The sequence below is a fragment of the Elephas maximus genome, chromosome 23 (assembly GCF_024166365.1).
Source record: "Elephas maximus indicus isolate mEleMax1 chromosome 23, mEleMax1 primary haplotype, whole genome shotgun sequence".
Lineage (NCBI taxonomy): Eukaryota > Metazoa > Chordata > Mammalia > Proboscidea > Elephantidae > Elephas > Elephas maximus.
Window position 1 is genome coordinate 46,337,620 of NC_064841.1, and position 19,372 is coordinate 46,356,991.

Consider the following 19,372-nt stretch of genomic DNA (forward strand, 5'->3'; position numbering starts at 1 on the left):
TTACTTATTCATATATGATCTAATAGATAACTGTTTGTTTAAATAATAATAAGGTGTTGGGTGTTTACAGCTAGTGGGTAAGTGCAATAAATAACAGCAATGGTATAAGGGATAGGAGAAATTGGAAATACTGTTATGAGGTAATTTTACTAGCTGTCGAGTGGTGTAGTTTTACTTGAAAAAGGTCTTTGATTGGTTGTAAATGAATATTGCAAACTCTAGGGTAACCATGACTCATAGTAACCCTATAGGACAGAGTAGAAATGCCCCACAGGATTCTCAAGGAGCAGGTGGTGGATTCAAACTTCGGTTAGCAGCTGCAGATCTTAACCACTGCACCACCAGGGCTCCAAGAGAGGTGAGTAAAATAAATCATATAAAATGCTCGGTCCAGCTGGGCCAGCTCCCTGATAGATTTCCAAAAGAGAGACTAAAATAAGCTTTCAGGGCCATTCTTGAAACATTTAAACACATAAATTTGGTAATATTGTAATTTCCTTTTATTATTGCTGGTTAGTTCATTAAATTAATTGATTCTGCTTCCATTTTATTTTAATGTGGCTAATTAATACACTGAGTAAAATTACAGTTAAATTTCATTAAAGATATCTATTAATATTTCATTATTTTACACATAAAAGCATTAAAAAATCTTGAAGTGCAATTTCACTTGATTCGGCCTTGACTGTAACTAAGGACTCTGTGAAGAGGAGACGTGGTGTCTATGGGTTGAAATCCCAATAGCTGCTTAGTGGTAGAGTCCCAGTCTTTACCCAGTTCAAGCCGTTGGCAGATAGATGGATATTGTCCTTCAGTTCTTCTCACCCATTCACTTGCTTTCTTTAGTCCCTCGATAGCCCAGGGAATATTCCTACATTAAAAAAATAAAAGCTTATATGGATTTCAGAATATAATTTCATATACAAAATGTAATGGGGTACCAAATCCAACATATTCAAAATCAGGCAAAATGATTCTGTCAAAAATTAAACACCAAAATATTGCTTTAACAATAAAAACAATTCTCTTTGACATTTTATGAAAGTTCTTCTGTCAGCCTGGCTGGCACTGTGCTTTTAATTTATTCAATACATTCTCAAATATACTATATTGAAGTGGAAGTCCAATTTCCACTATACTTCACAGGCTTTGTTGCTGGCTCCAGAACCATTCAAGCTTCCTATAGCTTTTAGATATTTGTTTATTGCCACCCCTTTCCACTCTTCTCAATCTAAATTCTATCTATTCTTCAAGCACAAACTCAAGTACCATTTTTCATACTAGGCTTTCATTTCTCTTTTCTGCTGTACCAGGAATTCTACTTGATTAGTTGGTTGTGGCCTATATTTATTTCTATCATATAAACCAGTAACAACTTACACATAAAATGTGGATAACATAAAACACAACTTTGAGTTTGTGTCCATAATACATTGATAAATATTCAAGACTGGCTATTTCCGTGATTTTATATAAATATTAATTTTCTACATCCTCATTTGTCTTGTCATCTTCTAGAAATTGTTAGCAAACAAGTGGTAACATACACCAAAGTTTTAAAGAAAATTCTATGGCAGGAAAAACTAAAATTTAGAAAATTCTATCTTCCTGACATTTTTTTTCCCCTTGTAAACTGGGCAAGGGCCATTAGTAAAGCATGAGGGTGAAGAGCTGCGTTCAAATCCTGACTCTTCAAATATTACCTGTGTGATATTGTGTAACTTTCATTCAACATTGAATTCCTCAGATTCCTCAGTGTGAGATATTATAGGTTTGCTGTGAGGATAAAGAACTCATGCATTTAACATGTTTACCACTACTTGGCATAGAGTTGGCATTCAATAAATGTTAGCTGACTATCATGTTGAGATGAACATGCTAAATAATAAGCATGACCAGCGTAGTTAAAAGACCTATGTTCCAGACTTCTGGCCATCATGGCACCACAACATCCCTGCACAGCAAAAACCCAAAAAACTGTGTAAAATAGAGACAAACGTCACTCCTGAAACCTGAAGTGTCAAATGAAGAGATAAAGAACTCAGCCAGCCACCGAATGGAATAAGAAGCTAACAGAGACAGAGAGCTAGGAGATATACGTGCAGAGGTTCCCTATCAGCTAATGCAGCACAGATCTGCCATGTTAGACTCCTGTCAGAGATCAGTGGACAGGGAACATGGGAAAGCAGCTTCACAGAGCTCCCAGCAGGAGACAGAGCACCCAGTAACCAGCAATACATGCCTTCCCACCCCCATCCTCTCCCCACTATTCTATCTCTGCACTTCCTGGATGGCAGTAGTGGCTCTGCCAGCCGTGATGTGCAGTGTCCGTGCCGCTTGGATTCGCCTCACCTGCAATGGAGATCAGCGGACAGGGAGTACGGGAGAGGAGCTTCATGAAGTTCCCAGCAGGAGAGAACCCAGTAAATAGTGATATACGCTTTCCTAACCGCCACCCTTCTTCCCCCCAACCTTGGCCTCCTTTGCTTCCCGCTGGCTGCAGTCTCTTGGATGGGAGGCAACTGCTTCCACTCTGGGTGGGTTGGATTCACCCTACCCACACTGGGTGGCTCACTAAGTGCCCTGTCTGTTCCTGACACTGCTTTCTTCCATTTCTTTTGGTTTCTTCCATGCCTTCCATCACCTCTGCCCTGCACCCCTTTCTCTCGAACACCTGGCTCTGTGTGCCATCTTTGCTTCTTCTTGAAAGGCTATAAAGCACTGCTCAATTGGGGAACCATGCCCCTGGCTGAAGACACCATGCTGGTGGGATCACTAGGGCTTTTTTTTTCTTTTTTGCTTTGTTCTGTTCTATTTGCTTGTTTGTTTTCTTTTTCTTTTCACAGCTTGGGAGCCCCTTCTAGCCAGGCTGCACTGCACGACTTAGGAGCCACTTCCCCAGTCAGTGGGATTCCTGGGGGCATTTCTTTTTTCTTTCTTTTCCTCTTTCTGTTTTTTCCTGTCTGTCATTCATTTGTCAGTTCTTGTCTTTCTATACTTACCTTCTTTTCCTGTCTCCTGAATACCTGGCACTGTCGGAAATCTATACCTCCTAGCCAAGCTATATTGCACAGTCTGGGAGCCACACCCCTTTCTTTGCATCTGCACCAGTGGGACCCCTGCAAGCTTTTTTTCCCTTTCTGCTTTTCAAATTTTTATCTAGTTACTTGTTTTTGTCTTTTCTTCTTTTATTTTTCCATTTTGTTTTCCTCCATTTCTTAGTTTCTCACCTCTCCACTCCAATGGCAAGCTCCCTTAGCACTCTTTTTTCTTGCTTGTTTCTTTTTGGCTTCTGTTTCTCTCTCACGCTCTCCTCTTTCCCATACACATATTAGTTCCGCACATCACAACCTCCCCCTGCCCTTCCTGCCTACCAGCACTGCGCCCTGAACATCACACCCCTGAGCAGCACAGTCACAGTCTACCGGAACCTGCCCAGTACTGATTCCCGCCCTGCCCCGTTAACCCTAGTACATGCCACAAACAACCCATCCCAGCCCCTCCCCTTCAGCTGGACCTGCCCTGCTGCACCACAGCTGAGCAACTGGACCTGTCCATTGGGCAAGGAGGTGAGAAGTATTGTGACAACAGACGAGCAAACAAAAAAGAATGCACAGCTCACCTGCTCAGACATAATGAAATAAAACAAAAAAGCAGGATGAAACAAACAGGTCTACAATCAATAAACAAAGAAAATAACTACTGAATGTCCCAAAGACAGAGACAATATTAAAAAATATTTTAAAAAATTAAAAAAAAAAAACAGGACAGGATGGTTCCAGTAAAAAAAAAAAAAAATTGAGTAAAGGTTCCAGTAGGCATCCAAAATTAAATACCAGATGACTTTCTAGTAGAAGAAAAGGCACCAGAACTACCTGACAAGGAATTCAAATATCTAATACTCAGAGCTATTCAAGAGTTGAAGTAAAAAGCAGACAAAAATGAAGAAAAAATAGACAAATTCATGGAAAAGACAGACCAAAAAATGAAAGGATTCAGGAAAACAATACAGGAACAATATGCCAAAATAAATTCACAACTAGAAACCATACAAAAACAATTAGAAATCTGGAGGCGGGGCCAAGATGGCGGACTAGGTGGACCCTACCGCGGATCCCTCTTGCAACAAAGACTTAGAAAAACAAGTGAATCGATCACATATATAACAATCTACGAACTCTGCACAACAAACACAGACTTAGAGACGGAGAACGAACAAATACGGGCAGACAGCGATCGTTTTCAGAACTAAGAGCCAGCGTACCAGGCAGGTGACCTTCGGAGCCCGGGCTGGGGCAGAGCCCAGGGGGACAGACGGCACAGACAAGGGGCCCAGCCCTACCCACCCCGAACCCATCCCGGGAGGAAGTCTAGCTGGTTGGCGTGGGCGGTGTAGCGGCGAAGCCGGTGGGAGAAACGCCCGGGAGGAAGTGACGGATCTTGGAGCGGAGAGAGCAGCGTCCCAGCCGGGGCGCCGTCCCGCTGGGAGTTTGGCGGGAGGCGGGCGAGACGCGAGCGTGGGGATCACCTATATTTCCCTAAAGCGACCCCGGGGGGGGACGCCCAGACATTCGTGAGGGCCATGTCCACCCAGTTCGCGCGAGCGGTGCGGCGCACTGGAGGGAGAAATCCCCGGGAGGAAGTGACCGGTCTTGAAGCAGGGAGAGCAGCGTCCCAGCCAGGGAGCCGTCCCGCTGGGATTTTGCGAGAGCGGGCGGGGTGTGAGTGCATTCCCCTGAATAGGCCCCGGGGGCGAGCCCGGCTATTCATGAGGGCCACGCCCACCCAGTTCGCGCGAGCGGTGTGGCGTACCGGAGGGAGAAATCCCCGGGAGGAAGTGACGGGTCTCGGAGCGGGGAGAGCAGCGTCCCAGCTAGGGAGCCGTCCCGCTGGGATCTTGGCGAGAGCGGGCGGGGTGTGAGCACATTCCCCTGAATAGACCCCGGGGGCGTGCCCAGCTGTTCGTGAGGGCCACGCCCACTCAGTTCGCGCGAGCGGTGCGGCGCACCAGAGGGAGAAATCCCCGGGAGGAAGTGACTGATCTTGGAGCGGGGAGAGTAGCGTCCCAGCCGGGGAGCCATCCTGCCGGGATTCTGGCGGACGGGGGCAGGACGTGAACGCGGGGATCAGCTCTATATTCTGTGGTGCTACACGCCTAGCTTTCTGATTCCTCCCCACCCTCCCCAGGCGGCTCCATTAACATCCGAATACCCTGAGCCAGAAGGAGAATTCAGATAGGGATCCGACTGCATTTTTTTTAGCTGATTACCTGGAAAATCTAGTTTCCCAGTGATGGCTCAGAGACAGCAGTCCATATCAAACCACATAAAGAAACAGACCATGACAGCTTCTCCAACCCCCCAAACAAAAGAATCAAAATCTTTCCCAAATGAAGATACAATCCTGGAATTATCAGATACAGAATATAAAAAACTAATTTACAGAATGCTTAAAGATATCACAAATGAAATTAGGATAACTGCAGAAAAAGCCAAGGAACACACTGATAAAACTGTTGAAGAACTCAAAAAGGTTATTCAAGAACATAGTGGAAAAATTAATAAGTTGCAAGAATCCATAGAGAGACAGCATGTAGAAATCCAAAAGATTAACAATAAAATTACAGAATTAGACAACGCAATAGAAAGTCAGAGGAGCAGACTCGAGCAATTAGAATGTAGACTGGGACTTCTGGAGGACCAGGGAATCAACACCAACATAGCTGAAAAAAAAATCAGATAAAAGAATTAAAAAAAATGAAGAAACCCTAAGAATCATGTGGGACTCTATCAAGAAGGATAACTTGCGAGTGATTGGAGTCCCAGAACAGGAAGGGGGGACAGAAAACACAGAGAAAATAGTTGAAGAACTCCTGACAGAAAACTTCCCTGACATCATGAAAGACAAAAGGATATCTATCCAAGATGCTCATCGAACCCCATTTAAGATTGATCCAAAAAGAAAAACACCAAGACATATTATCATCAAACTTGCCAAAACCAAAGACAAACAGAAAATTTTAAAAGCAGCCAGGGAGAAAAGAAAGGTCTCCTTCAAGGGAGAATCAATAAGAATAAGTTCAGACTACTCAGCAGAAACCATGCAAGCAAGAAGGGAATGGGATGACGTACACAGAGCACTGAAGGAGAAAAACTGCCAACCAAGGATCATATATCCAGCAAAACTCTCTCTGAAATATGAAGGAGAAATTAAGATATTTACAGATAAACACAAGTTTAGAGAATTTGCAAAAACTAAACCAAGACTGCAAGAAATGCTAAAGGAGATTGGCCTGATGACCAATAATATCAGGTACCAGCACAATACAAGGTCACAAAACAGAACGTCCTGATATCAACGCAACTCAAATAGGGAAAGCACAAAAACAAAGTAAGATTAATTCTAAAAAATAAATAAATAAACAAAATAGTACACATAACAGGAAATCATGGAAATCAATAGATAAATGATCACAATAAAAAAAAAGAGGGACTAAACATAGGAGGCATGGAACTGCCAGATGGAGAGTTACACAAGGCGATATAGAAGGATACAAGTTAGGTTTTTACTTAGAAAAATAGGGGTAAATAATAAGGTAACCACAAAAAGGAATATCAACTCCATAACTCAAGAAAAACGTTAACGACTCAACAAACATAAAGTTAAACATTATGAAAATGAGGATCTCACAATCTACTAAGAAAAATGTCTCAGCACAAAAAAGTATGTGGAAAAATGAAAAGGCCAACAACACACATGAAAAGGCATCAAAATGACAGCACTAAAAACTTATTTATCTATAATTACGCTGAATGTAAATGGACTAAATGCACCAATAAAGAGACAAAGAGTCACGGACTGGATAAAGAAACACGATCCATCTATATGCTGCCTACAAGAGACACACCTTAGACTTAGAGACAGAAACAAACTAAAACTCAAAGGATGGAAAAAAATATATCAAGCAAACAATAAGCAAAAAAGAAGAGGAGTAGCAATATTAATTTCCGACAAAATAGACTTTAGACTTAAATCCGCCACAAAGGATAAAGAAGGACACTATATAATGATAAAAGGGACAATTGATCAGGAAGATATAACCATATTGAATATTTACGCACCCAATGACAGGGCTACAAGATACATAAATCAAATTTTAACAGAATTGAAAAGCGAGATAGACACCTCCACATTTATAGTAGGGGACTTCAACACACCACTTTTGAAGAAGGACAGGACATCCAGTAAGAAGCTCAATAGAGACACGGAAGACCTACTTACAACAATCAACCAACTTGACCTCATAGACTTATACAGAACTCTCCACCCAACTGCTGCAAAATATACTTTTTTTTCTAGTGCACATGGAACATTCTCTAGAATAGACCACATATTAGGTCATAAAACAAATCTTGGTAGAATTCAAAACATCGAAATATTAGAAAGCATCTTCTCAGACCACAAGGCAATGAAGCCAGAAATCAATAACAGAAAAACTAGGGAAAAGAAATCAAATACTTGGAAAATGAACAATACCCTCCTGAAAAAAGACTGGGTTATAGAAGACATCAAGGAGGGAATAAGGAAATTCTTAGAAAGCAACGAGAATGAAAAGACTTCCTATCAAAACCACAGCAAAAGCAGTGCTCAGAGGCCAATTTATATCGATAAATGCACACATACAAAAAGAAAGAGACAAAATCAGAGAACTGTCCCGACAACTTGAACAAATAGAAAGTGAGCAACAAAAGAACCCATCAGGCACCAGAAGAAAACAAATCATAAAAATTAGAGCTGAACTAAATGAATTAGAGAACAGAAAAACAATTGAAAAAATTAACAAAGCCAAAAGCTGGTTCTTTGAAAAAATTAACAAAATTGATAAACCATTGGCTAGACTGACTAAAGAAAAACAGGAAAGGAAACAAATAACCCGAATAAGAAACGAGAAGGACCACATCACAACAGAGCCAAATGAAATTAAAAGAATCATTTCAGATTACTACGTAAAATTGTACTCTAACAAATTCGAAAACCTAGAAGAAATGGATAAATTCTTAGAAAAATACTACCTACCTAAACTAACACATTCAGAAGTAGAACAACTAAATAGACCCATAACAAAAAAAGAGATTGATACAGTAATCAAAAAACTTCCAACAAAAAAAAGCCCTGGCCCGGACGGCTTCACTGCAGAGTTCTACCAAACCTTCAGAGAAGACTTAACACCACTACTACTGAAGGTATTTCAAAGCATAGAACAAGAAGGAATACTACCCAACTCATTCTATGAAGCTACCATCTCCCTGATACCAAAACCAGGTAAAGACATTACAAAAAAAGAAAATTACAGACCTATATCCCTCATGAACATAGATGCAAAAATCCTCAGCAAAATTCTAGCCAATAGAATCCAACAACACATCAAAAAAATAATTCACCCTGATCAAGTGGGATTTATACCAGGTATGCAAGGCTGGTTTAATATCAGAAAAACCATTAATGTAATCCATCACATAAATAAAACAAAAGATAAAAACCACATGATGTTATCAACAGATGCAGAAAAGGCATTTGACAAAGTTCAACACCCATTTATGATAAAAACTCTTACCAAAATAGGAATTGAAGGAAAATTCCTCAACATAATAAAGGGCTTTTTTTATGCAAAGCCAACAGCCAATATCACTCTAAATGGAGAGAACCTGAAAGCATTTCCCCTGAGAATGGGAACCAGACAAGGATGCCCTTTATCACCACTCTTATTCAGCATCGTACTTGAAGTCCTAGCCAGGGCAATTAGGCTAGACAAAGAAATAAAGGGTATCCAGATTGGCAAGGAGGAAGTAAAGCTATCACTATTTGCAGAGGACATGATCGTATACATGGAAAACCCTAAGGAATCCTCCAGAAAACTACTGAAACTAATAGAAGAGTTTGGAAGAGTCTCAGGTTATAATATAAACATACAAAAATCACTTGGATTCCTCTACATCAACAAAAAGAACACCGAAGAGGAAATAACCAAATGAATGCCATTCACAGTAGCCCCCAAGAAGATAAAATACTTAAGAATAAATCTTACCAAGGATGTAAAAGACCTATACAAAGAAAACTATAAAACTCTGCTACAAGAAATTCAAAAGGACATACTTAAGTGGAAGAACATACCCTGCTCATGGATAGGAAGACTTAACATAGTAAAAATGTCTATTCTACCAAAAGCCATCTATACATATAACGCACTTCCAATCCAAATTCCAATGTCATATTTTAAGGGGATAGAGAAACAAATCACTAATTTCATATGGAAGGGAAAGAACCCCCGGATAAGTAAAGCATTACTGAAAAAGAAGAAGAAAGTGGGAGGCCTCACTCTACCTGATTTCAGAACCTATTATACAGCTACAGTAGTCAAAACAGCCTGGTACTGGTACAACAACAGGCACATAGACCAATGGAACAGAATTGAGAACCCAGATATAAATCCATCCATGTACGAGCAGCTGATATTTGACAAAGGACCAGTGTCAGTCAATTGGGGAAATGATAGTCTTTTTAACAAATGGTGCTGGCATAACTGGATATCCATTTGCAAAAGAATGAAACAGGACCCATACCTCACACCATGCACAAAAACTAACTCCAAGTGGATCAAAGACCTAAACATAAAGACTAAAATGATAAAGATCATGGAAGAAAAAATAGGGACAACCCTAGGAGCCCTAATACAGGGCATAAACAGAATACAAAACATTACCAAAAATGATGAAGAGAAACCAGGTAACTGGGAGCTCCTAAAAATCAAACACCTATGCTCATCTAAAGACTTCACCAAAAGAGTAAAAAGACCACCTACAGACTGGGAAAGAATATTCAGCTATGACATCTCAGACCAGCGCCTGATCTCTAAAATCTACATGATTCTGTCAAAACTCAACCACAAAAAGACAAGCAACCCAATCAAGAAGTGGGCAAAGGATATGAACCCAGAAGATATTCAGGCAGCCAACAGATACATGAGAAAATGCTCCCGATCATTAGCCATTAGAGAAATGCAAATTAAAACTACGATGAGATTCCATCTCACACCAACTAGACTGGTATTAATCCAAAAAACACAAAATAACAAATGTTGGAGAGGCTGCAGAGAGATTGGAACTCTCATACACTGCTGGTGGGATTGTAAAATGGTACAACCACTTTAGAAATCCTTCTGGCATTATCTTAAACAGTTAGAAATAGAACTACCATACAACCCAGAAATCCCACTCCTCGGAATATACCCTAGAGATACAAAAGCCTTCACACAAACAGACATATGCACACCCATGTTTATTGCAGCTCTGTTTACAATAGCAAAAAGCTGGAAGCAACCAAGATGTCCGTCAACGGATGAATGGGTAAATAAATTGTGGTATATTCACACAATGGAATACTACGCATCGATAAAGAACAGTGACGAATCTCTGAAACATTTCATAACATGGAGGAATCTGGAAGACATTATGCTGAGCGAAATGAGTCAGAGGCAAAAGGACAAATATTGTATAAGACCACTATTATAAGATCTTGAGAAATAGAAAAAACGGAGAAGAACACATACTTTTGTGGTTACAAAGGGGGGAGGGAGGGAGGGAGGGAGAGGGTTTTTTATTGATCAATCAGTAGATAAGAACTGGTTTGGGTGAAGGGAAAGACAACACGCAATACAAGGAAGGTCAGCCTAATTGGACTGGACTAAAAGCAAAGAGGTTTCCGGGATAAAATGAAAGCTTCAAAGGTCAGCGGAGCAGGGGCTGGGGTCTGGGGAACATGGTTTGAGGAGACTTCTAAGTCAACGGGCAAAATAATTCTATTATGAAAACATTCCGCATCCCACTTTGAATTGTGGCGCCTGGGGTCGTAAATGCCAACAAGCGGCCATCTAAGATACATCAATTGGTCTCAACCCACCTGGAGCAAAGGCAAAGGAAGAACACCAAGGTCACACGACAACTAAGAACCCAAGAGACAGAAAGGGCCACATGAACCAGAGACCGACATTATCCTGAAACCAGAAGAACTAGTTGGTACCCGGCCACAATCGATGTCTGCCCTGCTAGGGAGCACAACAGACAACTCCTGAGGGAGCAGGAGGCCAATGGGATGCAGACCCCAAATTCTCATAAAAAGACCATACCTAATGATATGAATGTGACTAGAGGAATCCCAGAGACAATGCTCCCCAGAACTTCTGATGGCACAGGACGGGAACCATCCCCGAAGACAACTCATCAGGCGTGAAAAGGACTGGTCAGCGGGGGGGAGAGAGATGCTGATGAAGAGTGAGCTAATTAAATCAGGTGGACACTGGAGAGTGTGTTGGCAACTCTTGACTGGAGGGGGGATGGGAAGATAGAGAGAGAGGGAAGATGGCAAAATTGGCACGAAACGAGAGACTGAAAGGGCTGAGTCAATAGGGGGAGAGCAAGTGGGAGAAGGGAGTATGATGTATGTAAACCTACATGTGACAGACTGATTGGAATGGTAAATGTTCACTTGAAGCTTAATAAAAATTAATTAAAAAAAAAAAAATTAGAAATCCAAAACATAAACAAGATTGCAGAAATAGTGTTATAGAAAGGCTGAGGAACAGGTTTGACATAATGGAAAACAGGATGAGTGAAATTGAAGACAAACACTTGGGTACAACTCTGAGGAAAAAACAGAAAAAAGAATGAAGACAAATGAAGAAACCCTGAGAATTATGTGGGCTACAATCCAAAGCAAAACTTTGCGAGTGGTCGGTGTTCCAGAAAAGGGGGAGAAAACAGAAAACACAGAGATCACCAAAGAACTGCTGACAAAAAACTTCCCTAATACCATGAAGGATGAAAAGGTGACCATCCAAAAAGCTCAATGAATCCAATATAGCATAGACCCCAAAAGAAAATCACCAAGACATATCAGTCATGCTTGCTATAAACAAAGACAAAGGAAAAATCCTGAGAGCAGCTAGAGAAAAACTAAAAATCACATACAGAGAAGAAACAATACGGTCAAACTCTGATTTTTTGGCAGAGGCCATGCAGGCAAGAACGCAATGGGATGACATATATAAAACCTTGAAAAAAAAAAAAAATGCCAGCCAAGAATAATATATCCTGCAAAATCCTTGTTCAAATATGATGGTTGAAATTAGGATATTTCCAGATAAATAGAAATTAAGGGAATACGTAAAAACCAAACCAAGCTTACGAGAATTATTAAAGGGAGTCTTTCAGTCTCAGAACAAACAACATCAGACCACAGCCTGAATCTTGGATGCAAGATTGTACCAGACAGATACCAATATAGGAAGTGAACTCTCAAGGACTATCCAAAACCAAAAAAAATACAACAGGGAACCAGAGAGGTTAATCTCTAAATGACACAACATCAGAACAATAAAAGAGGGAATAAATGGTGTAGGTATAGAACATTCTAATGGAGAGAAAAGCAAGGCGATACCAAGTAAAAATAAACTGGTTCAAACCTAGGAAGATAAGGGTAAATTACAAGGTAACCACAAAAAAGTTAATGAACATACTCCTCAAAATAAAGAAGAAAAACAAAGTCTCAATAAAAACAAAAGAAGTAAAAAAGAAATCCACAAACAAAAGGAATTCAGCACAGGAGAGTAAGCAGAACAAAGAAAATGTCAGCACTGCAAAATAACAGTACTAAACTCACACCTATCAATAATTACACTGAATGTAAATGGCCCAAATGCACTCATATAGAGATAGGCAGTGGCAGAATTGAAAAAAAAACAGGATGCATCAATATGCTGTCTACAAGAGCCACACCTTAGAAACAAAGACATAAGTTTATTAAAAATCAAAGGATGTAAAAATATATCAAGGAAGCAGCTACCAAAAAAAAAAAAAAACAAAAAAACAGCAGGAGTGACAATACTAATTTCAGATAAAATAGATGTTAAAACAAAGTCTACCGTAAAAGGCAAAGAAGGCACTATATAATGATTAAAGGGATGATCCATCATGAAGACTTAACCATAATAGACATCTACACACCCAGGACAGTTATCCAAAATACAGAAAGCAAGCTCTAACAGCAATGAAAAGAAAAACTGACAGTTCCACAATAACAGTAGGAAACTTCAACACACCACTCTCGGTAAAGGACAGAACATCTAGAAAGAAACTCAGTGAAGACACAGAAGAGCCAGAGGTCACAATCAGCCAACTTGACCTCATAGACATATATAGAACACTCAACCCAACAGCTGCAAAGTACACATTCTTTTCCAGTGCACAAGGAATGTTTTCCAGAATAGAAAACATCTTAGGTCACAGAGCAACCCTCAACAAAATCCAAACCACTGAAATAATATGAAGTGTCTTCTCTGACCACAACAGCATCAATGCAGAAATTAACAACAGGAAGAGCAAGGAGAAAAAACCAATTACATGGAAACTGAATAACGCTCTGCGTAAAAACCACTGAGTAACAGAAGAAATTACAGATGGAATCAAAAAATTCCCAGAATCAAACGAGAATGAAACACATAAAAAGAAACAATCTTTGATGGTTACGAGGGAGGGGAGGAGTGGGTATGGAAAAACACTAAAATAGGCAACAGATAAGTGGTAACTTTGGTGAAGGGTAAGACACAGTTCACAATACTGGGGAAGCCAGCAAAACTTGTACAAGGCAAGGCCATGGAAGTTCCACAGATACACCCCTCATCCCTGAGGGACTGAATTGTTGGGCTGAGGGCTGTGGGGATCATGCTCTCAGCAAACATCTAGCTCAATTGGCATAACATAGTTTATAAAGAAAATATTCTACATTCTACTGTGGTGAGTAGCATCTGGGGTCTTAAAAGTCTGTGAGCGGCCATCTAGGATACTCCACAGGTCTTACCCCTTCAGGAGCAAGGAAGAATGAAGAAAACTAAAGATACACGGGAAAGATTAGGACAAATGGACATCTACCACGGCCTTCACCAGACTGAGTCCAGTACAACTAGATGGTGCCTGGCTACAACCACTGACTGCTCTGACAGGGATCACAAGAAAGGGTCCCGGACAGAGCTAGAGAAAAATGTAGAACAAAATTCTAACTCAAAAAGAAAGACCAGACTTGCTGGCCTGACAGAAACTGGAGAAACACTGAGAGTGTGGTCCCAGACACCCGATCAGCTCAGTAAGGAAGTCACTCTGGAGATTCACCCTTCAGCTGAAGATTGGACAGACCCATAAAATAAAACGAGACTAAAGGGGCACACCAGCCCTGGGGCAAGGACTAGAAGGCAGGAGGGGACAGGAACGCTGGTAATAGGGAACCTAAGGTTGATAAGGGAGAGTGTTTACATGTCATGGGGTTGTTGACTAATGTCATAAAACAATATGTGTACTGTTTAATGACAAACTAGTTTGATCTATAAACCTGAATATAAAGTACAAAAAAAAAAAAAAACCTATGTTTCCCAATAATTATTAGTCCACTTGTAGTTATTAACTGCTTGTTGTGGATTGAATTATGTCCCCCCAAAAACATGTGTATCAGTTGGGCTGGGCCATGATTCCCGGTATTGTGTGATTTTCGTATATGTTGTAAATCCTGCCCCTATGATGTTGATGAGGGGGGACAGGCAGCAGTTGTGTTAGTGAGGCAGGACTCAGTCTACAAGACTGGACTGTGTCCTGAGGCAATCTCTTGAGATATAAAGGAAAGGGAAGCAGGCAGAGAGTTGGGGACCTTATACCACCAAGAAAGCAGCACCATGAGCAGAGCGTGTCCTTTGGACACCAGGTCCCTGTGCCTGAGAAGTTCCTCGACCAGGGGAAACCTTCCTCCAGAGAGAGAAAGAACAGAGAGAGAAAGCCTTCCCCTGGACTGAATTTGGACTTGTAACCTACTAGATTGTGAGAAAATAAATTTCTCTTTGTTAAAGCCATCCATTTGTGATATTTCTGTTATGGCAGCACTAGATGACTAAGACACTACTGAAAGAAACAAAATTGATTTTAAATATTCTGACTAATTCAACTGGTCTTCCTTTAATCAAGTTAGCCTCTAAACTTGTTTAATTAATCCATTTGATTAATATCAAAATTTTGTTTATACAAGCCCATGTAAATTAAATACATGTGCTACTGCGTTAATGCTATGTATATCATGAAAAATTTTTAAAAGTTTATAATGTGTAATAATGAGAAAATAAAAATGCAATATTTTTGTTGAATTTATTAAAGGGTCAACAAACCATTCGGCTGTCTCAATAACGTAACACTAAGCAATGTGATGGCATGGCATATACCACATTTTTTTTTTAAATCTTGGTTTAATACGTTGTGATACTGCAATTCAAAGTTAAGTTTTATTAATACTTGTTCTAATGGCTATCATAGCTGCAAAAGATCTAAACGGAAGAAATTCCTCTTTGGTTGTGCCTATTATATGAATTATGGTGTTGGCGAAGAATATTGAATATACCATGGACTGTCAGAAAAATGAACAAATTTATCTTGGAAGAAGTACAGCCAAAATGCTTCTTAGAAGCAAGGATGTTGAGGCTTTGTCTCACTTTGGACATGTTATCAGGATGGATAAGTCCCTGGAGAAGGACATCATGCTTGGTAAAGCAGAGGGTCGGCGAAAAAGAGGAAGACCCTCAATGAGATGGATTGACAGTGGCTGCAACAACAGGCTCAAGCATAACAACAATTATAAGGGTGGCGCAGGACTGGGCAATGTTTCTTTCTGTTGTACAAGAGGTCACTATGAGTCAGAGCCAACTGGACAGCACCTAACAATGACAAAAGCAACATTGTGGCAAAACGGACTTTTCGCCCACCCACTAAGTTACTCAAGGAATTTTTCTTTTTTTATTTTAAATTGTGCTTTAGTTGAAAGTTTACAGAACAAACTCATTTCTCATTAAACAATTAAAATACATATTGTTTTGTGTTGTGACATTAACTGCCAGCCCTGCGATGTGTCAACACTCTCCCCTTCTTGACCTTGACCCATTTCCATTCATCTAGCTTTCCTGTCACCTCCTGCCTTCTCATCCTTGCCCCTGGGCATGGGTGCTTATTCATTTTTTTTTTTAATTGTGCCTTAGGTGAAAGCTTACAAAACCAATTAATTTCTCATTAAACAATTAGTACACATATTGTTTTGTGACATTCATTGCCAACAATTCAAAGTATTTTTCTTGACATTTGTTTTAATAGATTTCCATCTTTCTCAAGCAGTTGTTTTGGCAAACTAATATTAAAGGTGTTGCTTTTTTAAAATGGTGGTATAATTTATATATAGCGAACTGCTCAATTAAGAATTTTCTGAGGACAGCCTGGTACTGGTATAACAACAGACACGGAGATCAATGAAAAAGAATTGTTGTTAGGTGCCGTCGAGTTGATTCCAACTCACAGCGATGCTATGTACAGCAAAACGAAACGCTGTCTGGTCCTGCGTCATTCTCACAATCGTTATGCTTAAGCCTGTTGTTGCAGCCACTGTGTCAATCCGTGTTGAGGGTCTTCCTCTTTTTTCGCTGACCCTCCACTTTAGCAAGCATGATGTCCTTCTCCAGGAACTGATCCCTCCTGATGATATATTCAAAGTATGTGACACGCAGTCTCGCCATCCTTGCTTCCATCCTTGCACTCCTTCAAAGATAGATTTGTTCATTATCTTGGCAGTCCACGGTATATTCAATATTCTTTGCCAACACCACAATTCACAGGCATCAATTTTTCTTTACCTTCATTATTCATCATTCAGCTTTCATGCGCGTATGAGACTACTGAAAAAGCCATGCTTGGGTCAGGCACATCTTAGTCTTCAAGGTGACATCTTTGCTTTTCAATGCTTTAAAGAGGTCTTTTGCAGCAGACTGGCCCAATGCAATGTGTCTTTTGATTTCCTGACTGCTGCTTCCATGAATGTTGATTGTGGATTTGAGTAAAATGAAATCCTTGACAACTCCCATCTTTTCTTCATTTATCATGATGTTGCTTATTGGTCCAGTTATGAGAATTTTTGTTTTCCTTATGTTGAGGTATAATCCATACTGAAGGCTATGGTCTTTGATCTTCATTAGTAAGTGCTTCAAGTCCTCTTCACTTTCAGCAAGCAAGGTTGCATCATCTGCATATCCCAGGTTGTTAATGAGTCTTCCTTCAATCCTGATGCCTTATTCTTCTTCGTATAGTCCAGCTTCTCAGCTTGTTGCTTAGCAAACAGACTGAATAGGTATGGTGAAATAATATAAGCCTGGCACATACCTTTCCTGACTTAAAACCACACAGTATCTCCTTGTTCTGTTCGAACAACTGCCTCTTGATCTATGTAAACCCACACATCTATTGTCAACTGATTTCTGAAAAGGGTGTTAAGTCCATTCAGTGGGGAAAGAAGGGTCTCTTCAACACATGGTGCTGGGAAAACTGGATTTCACATACAGAAAAATGAAACAAAATCCATGTCACATAACATACACAGAAACAAATTCAAAATGGATTAAGGATCTAAATATGCAAACTAAAACCATAAAATTCTTAGAAGAAAGAGCAGGGGCAATGCTGTCAGGCCTAGTTTTTAACAAGGGATTATCAAACACAATAACAAAAGCACAAACAGCAAAACACAAAATAAATAAATGAGACTTCGTAAAAATTAAAAACTTTTGTTCATCAAAATAAGAACCCGTAAAAAAACCCTTACTTTACCAAAAATGTGGTGTGGCAGGCTATCAACTGGGAGTATATCTTCAGAAACTGTATATCTGACAAGAATCTAATAACCAAAATATATATAAAACTTCAACAACTTGATAACCAAATGACAAATAACCCAATCATAAAACGAGCAAAGAACTTGAAAAAACATTTCACCAAAGAGGACATTCAAATGGCCACTAAACACATGAAAAGACATTCAGTGTCATTAGCCATCAGAGAGATGCAAATCAAAACCACAGTGAGATACCATTTCACTCCTACTTGGATAGCTAAGATTAAAAAAAAAAAAAAAAACAGGAAATACTAAATGTTGTCAAGGATGTAAGGAAATTGGAACCCTTATCCATTGGTAGTGAGAATGCAAACGGTACAGCTCTTGTAGAAAACAGTGTGGTGGTTCCTCAAAAAACTAAATGTGGAACTACCATGTTGTTGTCAGCTGCCACTGAGTCAGTTCCAACTCGTAGTGACCCAGAGGTTCTGTGCCATCCTCATAATTGTTGTTATGCTTGAGCCCATTGTTGCAGCCACTAAGTCAGTCCATCTCTTTAAGGGTCTTCCACTTTTTTGCTGACCCTCTATATTACCAAGCACGATGTCCTCCAGGGACTGGTCCCTCCTGATAAAAGAATTACCATAAAAACCACCATATGACCCAACAATTCCATTCCTAGGTAGATACCCAAAAGACTTGAAAGCAGAGACTCAAAAAGAGACTTGTACACCAATGTTCACTGAAACACTATTCACAATAGCCAAAAGGTGGGAACAACCTAAATGCCCATCAAAATATTAATGGATAAACAAAACCTGGTACATATGTACAATGGAATACTATTCTGCCAACAAAAGAAATGAAGTTCTGAATCATGCTACAATCTGAATGGAGCCTAAAGACATTATGCAGAGTGAAATAAGCCAATCACAAAAGAACAAATATTATACGACCTCACTTATATAAAAAGACAAGAAGAAATGACAGGGTGCAGGGCCATGATGGCAGAGTAGTCAGACACTTCCTGTGGTCCCTCTTACAACAAAGACCCAAAAAAGCCAATGAATCAATTACATACGACAATCTAGGAGCCTTGAACATCAAAGGCAAGGTTGAAGAATCAGACTGAGGGACAGGGGAGGGAGAGATGGTTCAGAAGCAGTGAGGAGTTGCCAGTGGGAACCACCACCCTGCAGGCTGGATCGCCATGTGCGGTAAGGCAAGCAGTGGCGCTTGGGATGCGTTTTCCACATAGGGAGAGGCTGAGGAGCAGAGTCTGCTCAACCTCCAGAACCAGCAAGAAGCAGCACTCAATCAGCAAAACATAAGTACATGCATCTAAGCTACCACGTGGTTCAAAAAACACCACCTTTGGGAAGAACTTCTCTCCCATTTACCTGCTCCCTCCCTACTCTGCACCAGGTCTGGGCTGGCTTCAGCAACTGCTGCACACCCTGGGCTGGAAGAGCACCCATCAAATGTTCTGAGCCATTCTCCCAGCTTTGGAGAGGGAACAAATTAACAAACAGGAAAAAATTACCTGCCAGCTCCCCTAAGCTGGAAACTCAGGGCAGGCACAGTTCCTTTGTCTAGGCACAGGCATAAGGGGGTCCACAGACTTTGAATGCCTTTCACC

The 19,372-nt window shown here is 40.3% G+C and overlaps 1 protein-coding gene across 4 annotated transcripts in view; it reads right to left on the reverse strand.

Annotated features, from left to right (window-relative positions):
* Positions 1-344: 344 nt before the first annotated feature.
* The window catches only part of PARP4 (poly(ADP-ribose) polymerase family member 4), a 267,433-nt gene continuing 248,405 nt past the window's right edge, over positions 345-19,372 (reverse strand). The window contains exon 31 of one of the 4 annotated variants that reach the window (XM_049867551.1): positions 345-871. In XM_049867551.1, the coding sequence (XP_049723508.1) occupies positions 667-871 (205 nt within the window). In that variant the 3' untranslated portion in view covers positions 345-666. The remainder of the gene's footprint in view (positions 872-19,372) is intronic. The other 3 variants (XM_049867549.1, XM_049867548.1, XM_049867550.1) reach the window with 3 other exon arrangements.